Source organism: Meles meles, chromosome 7 (genome assembly GCF_922984935.1).
Source record: "Meles meles chromosome 7, mMelMel3.1 paternal haplotype, whole genome shotgun sequence".
NCBI lineage: Eukaryota > Metazoa > Chordata > Mammalia > Carnivora > Mustelidae > Meles > Meles meles.
Window position 1 is genome coordinate 109,740,270 of NC_060072.1, and position 14,355 is coordinate 109,754,624.

General features: G+C 35.4%; 1 protein-coding gene across 12 annotated transcripts in view; it reads left to right on the forward strand.

Moving 5' to 3' along the window:
- The window catches only part of WNK1 (WNK lysine deficient protein kinase 1), a 152,310-nt gene that overhangs the window by 74,941 nt on the left and 63,014 nt on the right, over positions 1 to 14,355 (forward strand). For all 12 annotated transcript variants that reach the window (XM_046011979.1, XM_046011965.1, XM_046011969.1 and 9 more), the window contains exons 3-4: positions 5,204 to 5,424; positions 7,483 to 7,640. In XM_046011979.1, coding sequence (XP_045867935.1) covers positions 5,204 to 5,424; positions 7,483 to 7,640 — 379 coding nt within the window. The remainder of the gene's footprint in view (positions 1 to 5,203; positions 5,425 to 7,482; positions 7,641 to 14,355) is intronic.

Here is a 14,355-nt window from a genome sequence, read left to right on the forward strand (position 1 = left end):
TGATTTGGGTCAACTAACTCTCCATGTCTGGGCCTCAGTTCTCCATGTGCAAGATGAGGAATTATACTGACCTCTACAATTTATGGATGGGAATTTTTTCTACGTTTTCTGTTAAAAAAACGTAGCAAGGTGCCTGGGTGGCTCAGCCAGTTAAATGTCTGCCTTTAGCTCAGGTCCTGATCCCAGGGTTCTGGGATTGAGCCACTCTCAGATTTCCTGCTCAGCTGGACATCTGCTTCTCCCTTTCCTTCTGCCCCTCCCCCCAGCTCTTGCTGTCTCTCTCTCTCTCTCTCTCTCAAATAAAATCTTTTAAAAAAGCATAAAATTTGCTATCTTAATCATTATTAAGTGTGCAGTTCAATAATGTTAAGTACATTCACATTACTGTGCAACTATTCTTTAGCACTCTTCAGTCCTGCAAAACAAACCCAGTAAGCAACTCCCCATTTCCCCCTAATCCCAGCCCTTGGCAACTACTAACTGCTTTTGTCTCTGGTTTTATCTGATCAAGGTATTTCATATAAATAGAGTCCTAAAATAATGGGGCCTTTTGTGTTTGGCTTTCACTTAGCATAATGTTTTCAAGGTTCATGATGTTGCACATATTAGTACTTCATTCCTTTTTATGACTACATAATATTTTGTTTCATGGATATACCACAATTCATTTGCTTAGAGACATTTGTTTGTACCTTCTGGCTATCACTAATAGTCCTGCTATAAATACTTGTGTGTAAGGGAATGTTCCATGTGTTTTTAAGAATATGTATTCATCCGTTGTTGGGTATCATGTTCCATATATTTCTCTTATGTTTAGGTGGTTTATTATTCAAATCCTCTATTCCCTTAATGGTCTTCTGTGTAGATGGTCTATCCACTTTTTTTTTTTTTTTTTAAGATTTTATTTATTGACAGAGATAGCAAATGCAGGAACACAAGCAGGAGGAGTGGGAGGAGAACCAGGCTTCCCTCGGAGCAGGGAGCTCGATTCATTGTTCGATCCCAGGGCCCTGGGATCATGACCTGAGCCAAAGGCAGACACTTAATGACCGAGCCACCCAGGCACCACAGTCTATCCACTTTTGAAAGTGGGCTATTAAGTCTCCAACTATTGCTATAAAACTGTATACTCCTCCTCTCAATTCTGTCAGTAATTACTTCATGTATTTAGGAACTCTTTTTTGATGTGTATTATGTTTATACCTGTTATAATCTTCATAAATTGACCCTTTTATCAGTATATATTCTTTATCTCTCATATCAGTTTTTGACTTAGTCTTTTTTGTCTGATATTAATATAACCACCTTATTCCCTTTTGGTTACTATTTGCATGGAATATTTTTTGTGTCCTTTCATTTTCAACCTGTGTGGGTCTTTGAATCTGAAGTGAGTCTCTTGTAGACAACATGTAGTTGGATCATATTTATCTCCATTCAGCCCTTTCTTTGATTAGAAAATTTAATTCATTTATACTTGAAATAATTGGTGATAAGGAAGCACTTTTGCTATTTGTTGTTGTTGTTTTTTTTTTTTTTATTTTGACACCTTTTTTGTTCCTTCTCTTCATTACTGCTTTTTAAAAAAATTTTTTTTGGGTAATAAACCATTTTAATACCCTTCTTGTTTCCCTTGTATGTATTTTAAAAATATTTTCTTAGTGGTTGGTTACCTTAGGGATTACAATTAACACATAAATTTCTAACAATCTAGTTTGAAATGTTACCAGATTAGCTTCAGTGGCTTCAAAATCCTTGTTCCTTTACAGCTTTGCACCTCTTGTGTGTTTTTGTAGATTTTGCAAAGATCCAAATTGCATCTTTGTATGTTGTGTCCCCATTAATACAGATTTATAATTATTGATTTATGTATTTGCCTTTTAAATCATATAGGAAATGAACAGAGAAGTTACAAGCCAAAAACACATTAATACTTGTTTTTATATTTAGCTGTGTAGTTACCTTTACCAGAGATTTTATTTCTTCCTATGGCTTCAGTTTACTGTCCAGTGTCCTTTCATTTCAGCCTCAAGGACTTGCTTTAGCATTTCCTGTAGGGCAGGTGTACTAACAGTCTCTCAGCTTTTGTTTAATATTGCCTTTATTTTTGAAGGATATATTTTGCTAGATATAAAATTCTTGGTTGACAGGTTCCCCCTGACACACACCTTTCCACACTTTAAATATGTCATTTCTCTGCCTTCTGGCCTCTGTGGTTTCTGCTGAGAAGTTGGCTGACAGTCTTCCTGAGGATCTTTTGATTATGATGAGTTGCTTCTCTCTTGCATTCAAGATTCTCTCGTCTTTTGTTTTCAACAGTTTGAATGTTATATAGGAATCTGAATCTCTTTATATGTATTCTTCTTGGAGTTTGTTGAGCTTCTCAGATATGTGGATTCATGTCTTTTGTCAAATTTAGAAAGTTTTTGACCATTATTTTATCACTATTTAGCTAAAAGAAGCAGCACAAGTGTCCATCAAGGAAAGAGTGGATAAGCAAAATATGTGTGTGTGTGTGTGTGCACGCATGCATGCCTGTCTGTCTGTCTCTCTGTCTACACACACATAGTTGAATATTTTTCATCCTAAGGGGCAAGGAAATTCTAACTCGTGCTGTAATGTGAGTGAACCTTGAGGACATTATGCAACGTGAAATAAGCCAGTTACAAAAAGTCACATACTACTACTGCTTTCACTTTCTGTGAGGTACCTAGAGTAGTTGATTCGTAGAAACAGAAAGTAGAGTGGTAGTTTACAGAACCCAAGGGAAGGTGGCTTTGGGGAGTTATTGTTTAATGGGTATGAAGTTTCAGTTTTTTTGAGATAAAAAGAGTTCTGGGGATAGTTGGTGGTGATGATTTCATAACAGTATGAATTACTTAGTGTCACTCTAAAATGGTAAATTTTATGTATATTTTATCTTAATAAAAAATGGGAAAATCCACTGTGTTGAATTTTCTCAAAATATAGAGGTGGAACAATTATAGTTTAACTCATTTTATGAAGCCAGCATAACACTGATATCACTGATATCAAAACCTAAGATATTATGGAAAAAGAAATTTTTAAATAATAATGTCCTTCATGAATATTGATGTAAAAATCCTTTACAAAATAATAGCAGATTGGAGCCAGCAATTACAATACATTAATACGAGAGAGGGTTTATCCCAGGATCATGAAGTTGGTTTAACATTGAATGAATCAGTGTTATTCATCACATTAACAGAATAGAGGAGAAAAGCATATGATCATTTCAAAATATGTCGAAAAGTATTTGACCGTTCAATATCTATTTATGGCTAAAAACTCTTAGCCAAACTAGGAAGAGTAGGGAACCTCCTCCAACTGCTAAACAACATCCACCCACCTATAACTAATATGTCAAACTTAACCATTGCTCTTGAGATTAGGAACAAAGCAAGAATACTTGTTTTAACCTCTTACATTCACTATTGTTTCAGAGGGCCACCCATTAAATAAGATACAAACACAGGGAAAACTAGTAAAAGGCATAAAGATGGGAATGTAAGAAATACTACTGCCCGGGGTGCCTGGGTGGCTCAGTGGTTTAAGCCGCTGCCTTCGGCTCAGGTCATGATCTCGGGGTCCTGGGATCGAGTCCCGCATCGGGCTCTCTGTTCGGCAGGGAGCCTGCTTCCCTCTCACTCTCTCTGCCTGCCTCTCTGACTACTTGTGATCTCTCTCTGTCAAATAAATAATAAAATCTTTAAAAAAAGAAATACTACTGCCCTTGTTTGCAGGTTATGTAATTGTTCACATAGAAAATTCCAGTGATTCTAAACAAATTTAATGAAATTATAAGTTACAAGGTTAATATATAGTAATCTATTATATTTTATATACTTGATCATTTTGTAAATGTGAGATACAAGCCAGACTCAACTTTTTCCCCAAATTTTCTTCTAGAATTTTTTCAGTTATACAGAAAAATTGAAAGAACTACCAGTGAACATGTACATATTCACTGCCTAGGTTCTATTATTAACTTTTGCTGCATTTACTTTACCACATATGTCCATCTAATCATTTCCCTATCTTTCCTAATTTTTATTTATTCCAGAGTAAGGTGTAGACCTCAGTATGCTTCACGTGTAAACACTCAAGTGCTTATTTCATTAAAGTTCTAATATTTATATGCTTTGTTTTTCCTTACAGTAAAATGTAGATACAATGAAAAGTATAGTTAGTCATAATGGTATCATTCTATGAGTTTTGACAAAGGCATATTCACTCATGTAATCAAAATCCGATTAAGGTATAGAACATTTTTATTATCTTAAAAGAGATTTGGGCAGAATGGCTAGTCAGGATTTGGGACTCCCTTTCTGTACCACCCTTCTGGGATTTCCCTCTACTTTCTAGATCTCTGCTGTCCACTGGAACTCTCTGTGGTGATGGAAATGTTTTATAATTTGTACAATCCAAAATGGTAGCCACTTGATATATGTGGCTGTTAAACATTTAGAATGTGGCTAGTGCAGCTGAAAAATGGAATTTTAAATTTTAATTTATACTTGTATAATGAATACTATATTGAACAGACTGGCACTGTAGAAAGTTCTTTGGACAGCACTGTTCTAGCTGCTGTGGTCATCTTGAACTCTTTCTGTTTCTCAGCTAGTAAGGCTATAGGCTTCTATTTAGACTTGAGCTGTACATTCAGGCTAGAGCCTTTCCTCAACTGAAAAGATTTAGAAAATAGGAAGCTCAAGCAATGTTTCCTTTTTTCCCTCATATGAGCTCCCTTTCAATTCATGCCTAATTTTGATTGCTCTCAAGAGCCTTGAAGTAGTTGTTTTTATATTTTTTTACTACAGTTTATAATTATATCTGTGTCCAGTAAGAATTACTTCACCATTTACCAGAAGTCAAATTCTACCCCTTAACTTTTAAAAAATTTTTGTTGTTTATTTTTCTATCTCTTAACTTCTAAACTATTTTAGTAGTGATCCAGTTTTAAGGAATTCGTTTTTTGTGTTTTATTATTAGAATGCATTTGCCAACCACTTGTTATTCTTTCCTCTTTAACCTTGTTAAAAGTATCACTAACTTTTAAGGTTACTGAATCTTAATATTGTAAATTTGATATTCCTATCTCAGATATGCTAGAATTTAATGGAATTCTTCAAAGCAGTAAACTCATATCATTGATAACCTCTTTGGTGTACTTTGCCTTTTCTAGGTACCTGAAAAGGTTTAAGGTGATGAAGATCAAAGTTCTAAGAAGCTGGTGCCGTCAGATCCTTAAAGGACTTCAGTTTCTTCATACTCGAACTCCACCTATTATTCACCGAGATCTTAAGTGTGACAACATCTTTATCACTGGCCCTACAGGCTCAGTCAAGATTGGAGACCTAGGTCTGGCAACCCTGAAACGGGCTTCTTTTGCCAAGAGTGTGATAGGTATGTTTCAGGTGTACCTTGCATCCTAACTGGTTTTCTGATACTCCTTTTATTTTGAAACCTGGCCCTGTTAGAATTTTCATTATGTGAAATAAGCCTTCAAAAATTTCTAGCTTGAACTCGGGAAGTGATCAGTTTTACTTATGAGATGTGGAGTTCTCTATGTGCTTCTGGAATCATTTGGAAGACTGTTTCGTAAAGTTATGTAAAGAGAAGTAAAGGGAATTTTGTTGACAAAACCTTATGTAACTATCAATCTTACTGGGTCATTCCGTTGATATGTATTAACTATGTAGTTATTTATATAATTATAATAATAATTATTATATAATACATATAGAGTTACTTTCTTTTGAAAGAAATTGAATTTATATGTAGTTTACTTTCTAAAAAAGTGTTAGATTATATGTATTCAAAAGTATCTACCTGTTAAGACTTTATTTTAAAATGTGAAAATGAGTTTATTCTGAGAACTTGGTTTTAACTTTTCTAACTCCTACTCTTCAGAAGATGTATTTGAAACAGAACTTTCAACCCTAGTATTATTTTACATTTGGATAGTTCTTTGTTGTAATGGCTTTCTTGTGTATTATAAGATTATTTAGATGCCAGGAGCACATCCCCTTTCCAGCTCCCCCACAGTTGTTATAACCAAAAATGTCTCTGGACTAAATGTCCCTAGGTAACAAAATCACCCCTTGTTTAGAATCACTGATCTAAAGAATAAGCCTGTCCTTTCAGACTTTGAACTATATGTTATAGAGTTGCAGCCGGAAAAATAATTTAATGCTTATTATTTTGATAAGCTTTCACTCTCTGAAGAGGATATGAAACTTTGAAAATTTGAAATCTTTGCAGATACTCTATTCTCCCCTCAAAGGTGGTGACAATAAGGAAACCATTAATTTTTAAGTGTGCTAGATTTTATGTATTAAGAGAAAACCATAAAACACCAGTAATTTGTACATTCTTCTAAAATAGTGTCCTCCATAGAATATTATGTGACTGGATTTGGAATGCTATTTTTAGATTTCTTAAAATAGATTAACAAGAAGAATTGGGAAAGAGTTATTTAAAGCTGAATTTCCTTTTTGCCTTCCTTACAGGAAAAGGAAACATTTCTTTGATTGTCTTTGACTCCTTAAAAATCTCTAACCCAAGAGACATTCCCCCCCACTCCCCCTTTTTTTTGTTTAAACCATGCTATGTAAGCCTGTCCTTGGAAATGTCCGACAGTTTGAGGTATCCAGACTTAATTTCTTTGGAAACATTAGAAAACCTGGTCTGTGGGATCACATACTCTATGCTTGTAACTCAGTCTGTATTTGAGTTCTTCATTTATGTGTATTTGTTTTTTGTCTGTAAGATGTGTAAGATGTCCTTCACTGTATTTCTTGTTATCTGCAGTAGACTTATTTGTGTACTGCAGGTGGTATGGTAAGTATGGAAAGAAAAGGTTCTGGTGAGTGGCCTTTATAGACCATTACACTTTTTTTTTTTTTCTTTTAAAAAAACATATTGAATATTGGATTTTTCACTGCAAGGCCTCCTTAAAAGTGAAACTGATCAGGTAGAATTAATGGCCAAAGACTAGTAATAAATACTAACCTTACAACTACCATACAGCAGGGGGCAGGCAAGTATTTTGATATTTTTTAACCCATCTTTTCTTATTGGTAGATGCCATTGTATCCTCTTTATTTCTTGCTAGTCTCTTATTTTCCTTCCATTTGTTTTCATTATGAATTATATCAGTTTTTCTCTTATCCAAGTTTCTATTTTGACATTGTATAACAGTAATCCATTTGAAACAGTAAATAAATAAATACTTGACCCTGTCCTGGTTTCTTTTATGAAGGCCATGCAGCAGAAGTTCTGACACATTTGGTGGAAGAAACTAAGATTTTCTTCCTCTTCCCTACTCCCACCACTCTTCTCTTCTCTTCTCCTCCTTCCACTTGCTTCTGTCTCACAGGTCAACCCCTCTGCTTCTCCCCCAGGTGAGTAACATCTGTAGCCTCTGCTCACGTTGAGTCTATATTGTTCTTTTAATTTAAGGTACCCCAGAGTTCATGGCCCCTGAGATGTATGAGGAAAAATATGATGAATCTGTTGACGTTTATGCTTTTGGGATGTGCATGCTTGAGATGGCCACATCTGAATATCCTTACTCAGAATGCCAAAATGCTGCTCAGATCTACCGTCGAGTGACCAGTGTAAGTCTTACCCTAATTGATTAGTGAGCTTAAGTCACACAAAAAAAAGGAATGCCAAGCTGGGTATCATTGAACCATACAAAAGGGAGCAATAGTAGAAAGCATACTCAGTCGCTAGGGGAAGAAGGAGTTGAGAGATTTTATTGCTTCTGATTTAGTGAGAGCAAAAATAAAGATCAAAGAAGTACCAGTATATTTTGGATTCTCCTTGCATACACTTAAAGCTTTATTTTGAGATATATTATGTTTAAAAATACTCTCATTACTACTGTTCAAGCCCTAATTTATTCTTCTAAGTTCTCATTCCCTCCAACCATAAAACATATTATCTGAGTTAAAAATAATGCTCTTACTCAGATTGCTTTGTTTACAGACCTTTCCCTAAGTGGTTTAAAATTGATTTATGAATTTATGAAATCATTTATAAGTAACCACAAGGGTTTAAGGCATAACAGTAATTTCTGGATCATCTGAATACCCTCACCTATTAAGATATTTCTCCCATTGTTTCGGAGATGTCTGTTTACAGTCAGTGTTCAAAAAAGGACCTATCAGGGTCCACAGAAGGTACTTTATTGTATGTCTCTTAATATACAGCTGTTGCCCCCTACTTTTCTTTTTCTCAGGCTGGGTGAGGACAAGAGAAATGTAGTAAGTGTAGTTTGTTTAGCCTTCAGATAATTCTGATGAGTATCCTAATCACTATTCTATTTTGCCCTTAGAAAGTTCATCTGCTTTGCTTCGTAGATATCTGAGTTCTATATCTATATCCCAAGTTCGGTATTCCCCAGTTTTCCCCCAATGCCTAATAATTTACATTATCCCTTTTTTCTTTGGGGAGTAGGATGGGATAGTCACTGGAATGAATACCCCATATTTTATCTAGAAAATAAATAAATCCTCCCCGTATTTTATTTAGAATTCTTGAAACCTCAAGAAGTATATTTGATTCCTTGTTTTTCTATTCACCAGATCCTATTTATCAGGCTCTTGGTTCAGAATAACTCTTAGGTATAGTCCTTCTTCATTCCCATTGTCAGAACTCTGATTTCACTTCTTACTTAATTCACACCTTACACTGCCATCCTGAAGTAGTTAACATTATGAACTTGTTTTTCTGCTTCAATTGAACTAGTTGAATTCCCTTGCTATTTCTTTTTGGTATAAGAAGCTTTCATGATACCAGTTTGCTTATGAAAGCATGTACAAATTCTTATTATAATCTTCACTCTTCCTCATCTTTGTCTAAACACCTTTTTTTAGTTAAGCCAGTCCTCTTTATTTTTTTTTTTTAAGATTTTATTTATTTATTTGACAGACAGAGATCACAGATAGGCAGAGAGGCAGGCGGTGGGTGGGGGAAGCAGGCTCCCTGCTGAGCAGAGAGCCCGATGTGGGGCTCAATCCCAGAACCCTGGGATCATGACCTGAGCCGAAGGCAGTTGCTTTAACCCATTGAGCCACCCAGGTGCCCTGCCATTATTATCTTGCACATCTGACACATCCTTTCCTTTTTTCCTCTCCATTTGTACATGCTATTTACCTTGTATGCATGCTCTTTTGCTAGCCAGTCAGTTTTTATACTGGATTTAACAGACTTCCCCCACAAAATTTTATCTAATGGGCTTCACTACATAATGATTTTCATCTTTTCTCAACTGATCTGAATCATAGCGTTTTATTTGTAATTGATTATTTTACTTAGGAGTTCAAAAATTGAATTAATAATAAAGCATTTAAAGTGGTGCTTAGTATACAGTAAGCACTATATATAGGTGCTTGCTGTTTATTTTTACTGCTTTTTATTCTTTAAGATTTGTAACCTTATCTCTACAAAGTATTTCTGTTTAATTCTGTCTTTAACTTTAGTGCTATCCCAGATATAAAATAAGTCTTACATGTAAACACATGCTACATACCAAGTCCAGAGCCTGACATCAGATAATTAAAGATGAATAACATATATATTCCCTGTCTTCAGAAAACTCCAATACAGAAAGCTCCAATATAGAAGATAAATGTGTAAGCAAACATTTCTAATTACAGTATGATGATAAAAGCTTATTAAATGTATGTCTTTTCTCCTTTGGAAAAATGACTATTCAGATCCTTTACTCGGTTTTTAATTGGGTTATTTGTCTTTTTATTATTGAGTTGTATGAGTTCTTTGTATATTCTGGATAGAAATCCTTTATGAGATAGATGATTTCCAATTATTTACTCCCATTCTGGTCAGTTGAATTTTTTTTAAAGATTTATTTATTTATTTCAGAGAGAGAGCCGGGGGGAAGGGCAAAGAGAATCAGAGAATCTCAAATACACTCCATGCTGAGTACAGAGCCCGACACGGGGCTCAGTCTCTTGACCCTGAGATCATGACCTGAGATGAAATCAAGAGTCAGACACTTGGGGCGCCTGGGTGGCTCAGTGGATTAAGCCGCTGCCTTCGGCTCAGGTCATGATCTCAGGGTCCTGGGATCGAGCCCCGCATCAGGCTCTCTGCTCCGCAGGGAGCCTGCTTCCTCCTCTCTCTCTGCCTGCCTCTCTGCCTACTTGTGATCTCTCTCTCTGTCAAATAAATAAATAAAATCTTAAAAAAAAAAAAAAAAAGAGTCAGACACTTAACTGATGAAGCCACCCCAGATACCCCAGTTGTAATTTCTTAATAGTGTCATTATATTACTAGTGCCCTTTAAGACACAAAAGTTTTTCATTTTGATGAGGCCGAGTTTATGTATGTTATCTTTTGTTTTTCTCGTGCTTTTGGTGTCATATCTAAGAATCCATTTCCAAACCTCAAGTCATGAACATTTATCCCTGTGTGTTTTCTTCTAGGAGTTTTATAGTTTTAGTTCTTATAATTAGATCTTTGTTTCATTTTAAGATAATTTTTGTATGTGGTGTGAGGTAAGGGTTTTAACTTGATTCTTTTGCTTGTGACAGCTATCCAACTGTCCCATTACCCTTTGCTGAAAAGACTACTATTTCTCCATTGAATGATTTCACCCTTGCTGAAAAGCAGTTGACCATAGGCACATGAATTTACTCCTGGACCCTCAATTCTGTTCCATGGATCTGTATGTCTTGCTTTGTAGTAAGTTTTGAATTCGTTAAGTGTGAGTCCTTCTACTTATTCTTCAGGTTTCGACTCTTCTTGGTCTTTTGCAACCTATATAAATTTTAGAATCAGCTTGTCAATTTTTGTAGTTCAGCTGGGATCCTGGTAAATATGGCATTGAATCTGTAGATGAGTTTGGACACATGACAACCATCCTGAGTCTTCTAGTTCATGAACATGGGATGTTTTTCCATTTACTTAGATCTTTTGTAATTTCTTTCAGTGGTGTTTATAGTTTTCAAAGTATAAGTCTTGTACTTTTTTTATTACGTCCTGAATAATGTATTTTGGGGGGATTCTATTATAAATGGAATTGAATGTTTTATTTCAGTTTTTGATTGTTCATTACAAATACTATTAATTTTTGCATACTGATTTTGAAACTAACAAACTTACTTGAATTTATAATAGTTTTTTAGTAGATTCCTTATGATTTTCTATATACAAGATAATTGAATCTGCAAATATAGTTCTTAAAAAAACATAAGGCTTGGCAAGTGTGGGTATATGCTTTACTTGTGAGAAAGAATTTTTTTAAAAAAAGGCTGAATCTTAGTTTAATGAACAGAATTTAGGGATAAAGTTGAAAAAACAAAAGACTGGGTAGTGGTTGGTTTCTGGTAATTTTCTAATGTGAAAAAAGAGACCTATCTCTTGATATGTCATATTCCCCTCCCATGGTAATTATACAATCTGTGTAAGAGAGGATAAACACATAGTTCTCAACTTTTTCAGTGAAATAACCAATAAGAGTTTATTTTTAAAAATTAACTATAGGGGGCGCCTAGGTGGCTCAGTGGGTTAAGCCTCTGCCTTCAGCTCAGGTCATGATCTCAGGATCCTGGGATCAAGCCCTGCATTGGGCTCTTTGCTCAGCGGGGAACCTGCTTCCCCCTCTCTCTCTGCCTACTTGTAATCTCTCTCTCTGTCAAATAAATAAATAAAATCTTAAAATTAACTATAGGAATAATAAGTAATTTTATAAGTGACTTACACGTATTTATTTATTACGTTTCCTAAGAGTAATTTGCCCTTTTTTTAAAGTTGCCTGGGATTTTATTTCCTTTCATTAACTCTCCTAATTTTGCTAGAAATGACAGACTAATTGACAAAATACTAAACTAAAACAAATTTGAACCACCTACTTCTTTTTAATTAATTTTTAAAATTTTTCACCCACTTGTTTTGATAGGTCCTATCAAATCCTTTTTTGAATTCAAATATGTGAATTTAGTCATTTATTCTATCATATTACATTAAGATACCTTACCACATCCACATATATTAATTTTTTTTATCTAACTTTCAAGGAAGAGTTGAGATTTGAGGTATAGGGGGAGACAGGAAACTGTATACACCTAAAGTATAAATTGGTTCACCAAGTATTTGAGCATAGGGAGCTATTATAACAAAGGGCCACAAACTGGATGATTTAAACCAGCAGAAATTTATTATCTCACAATTCTGAGGCCAGAGGTCCAAAATCAAGGTTATAGCAAGGTCATGCTCTCTGACATGTGGAGGGAAGTACTTTTTTGGTTGCCTCTTACCTTCTGATGGTTAGCTAGCAATCCTTAGCATTTCTTGGCTTGGCATCTGCAGCACTTCAGTGTCTGTCTCACATGGTGGTCCCTCCTCATCTGTCTATGTCTTCTCTTCTTTGAAAGACACCAGTCAGAGTGTATTGAGGGCCCACCCCACTCTGGGGTTGTACCTATAATCGCAATGATCTGTTTTCAAATAAGGTCATATTCTGAGATACTGAGGGTTGGAATTTTAATATATCTTTTGGGAGGGCAAGAATTCAACCCATAATAGTTCATGGGTTCATCCAACAAATTTTTTTTTTTAAGATTTTATTTATTTATTTGAGAGAGAGACACAAAGGGAGAGAGGGAATACAAGCAGGGGGCATGGGAAAGGGAGAAGCAGGCTTCCCACTAAGCATGGAGCCAGACCATGTGGGGCTCAATCCCAGAACCCTGGGATTATGACCTGAGCTGAAGGCAAACGCTTTATGCTTAAGCCACCCAGGCGCTGCCAACAAATATTTAAGTCTACTCTGTTCCGGGTATTTTTCTAGATACTCGGTATTGAATATTCTTAAGTAAAACCCAAATCCTTGTCTCTTGAGAACTTGTTAAGGGAAGGAGAAAAGACAAGCCAGATAGTTACCATATGGTATATAAACAGTTATTCTAGGGATAGCTACTTAATGGAAGCATAAAAGAATGGTGCCTAATTGAGTTTGAACAGGTTGGGAAATGATGTTAAGTAGGGAGAGACTAAGTTAATAGTGTTTTATGTGAGAAATCTATAATTTGTATGTCTGTAGAGTTTGGAAGTGGGAAAAGAAAGAAACAAAGGATAAGAGAAGAAAGGAAAGCTTAGACTATACTCGAGCATTGGGAGAACGATTGCAGTACTTTAAGACTGGACTAGGTGTCATAAGACACCTTTATAAATTAGAATTCAGTTAAGCTAAGTTCTTTTTCATTTACCATTTATGAAAATAAATAATACAGAATAAATACCCATTGTAAATATATATCCTCTTAAGCAGATAAGATGGATCTTGATCATTAATTTTGATTTTAAGTTTAAATATATAACTTTAAATTTTAAGGCTATAAAATTATAAATTTGTATATGGAATGATTTGTGTATTTTATTTACTAACTTAAAGCCTATTACTTTTCTTCATTCTATTATACTCTAAACCAGGTATTAGTGAACTATGAACCATGGGCCAGATCTAGCTATTTTTGTATAACGCATGACTAAGAATGGTTTCTTACATTTTAAGTGATTGGGAGGAAAAAATCAAAAGAAGAAAAGGAGGTCATGTCATGTGGGCATTTTAGTGTCCATAAATAAAGTAATAAGGCACAGCCACACTGATTTGTTTCTGTATTATCTTTGTCTGTTTTCACACATTACAATGGCAGAGTAATTGGAACTGACCGTGTGGTTCCAGAAGTTTAAAATATGTACTGTTTGGGCTCCTAACAGAAAAAATTGTTGACTGCTATTCTAAACACATGTTACCAGAACTTTTTGAAAAAATTCTCCACTGAAGAGTTCTGTAAATAATTACTAATCTGTAAAAGTGGCAGTAATGTTCCTCTAATAGAATGCTTTTTACCTCTGTTTTTATAGTAGATAGGAGAATCTCAATGCAAGCAAGTAGCTACTTAAATTATTAGCTCTGAGGGGCGCCTGGGTGGCTCAGTGGTTTAGGCCTCTGCCTTTGGCTCAGGTCATGGTCTCAGGGTCCTGGGATCGAGCCCCGCATAGAGCCCCGCATCGGGCTCTCTGCTCCGCGGGGAGCCTGCTTCCTCCTCTCTCTCTGCCTGCCTCTTTGCCTAGTTGTGACCTCTCTCTCTGTCAAATAAATAAATAAAATATTTAAAAAAAAAAAAAAAAAAATTATTAGCTCTGAAAATTTGTGGGAGTTCTTCTCTCTCTCTCAAAAGTAGAACTATTCTCTCTGTCAAATAAATAAAATATTTTTTAAAAAAAGGGGGCGCCTGGGTGGCTCAGTGGGTTAAAGCCTCTGCCTTCAGCTCAGGTCATGATCCCAGGGTCCTGGGATGG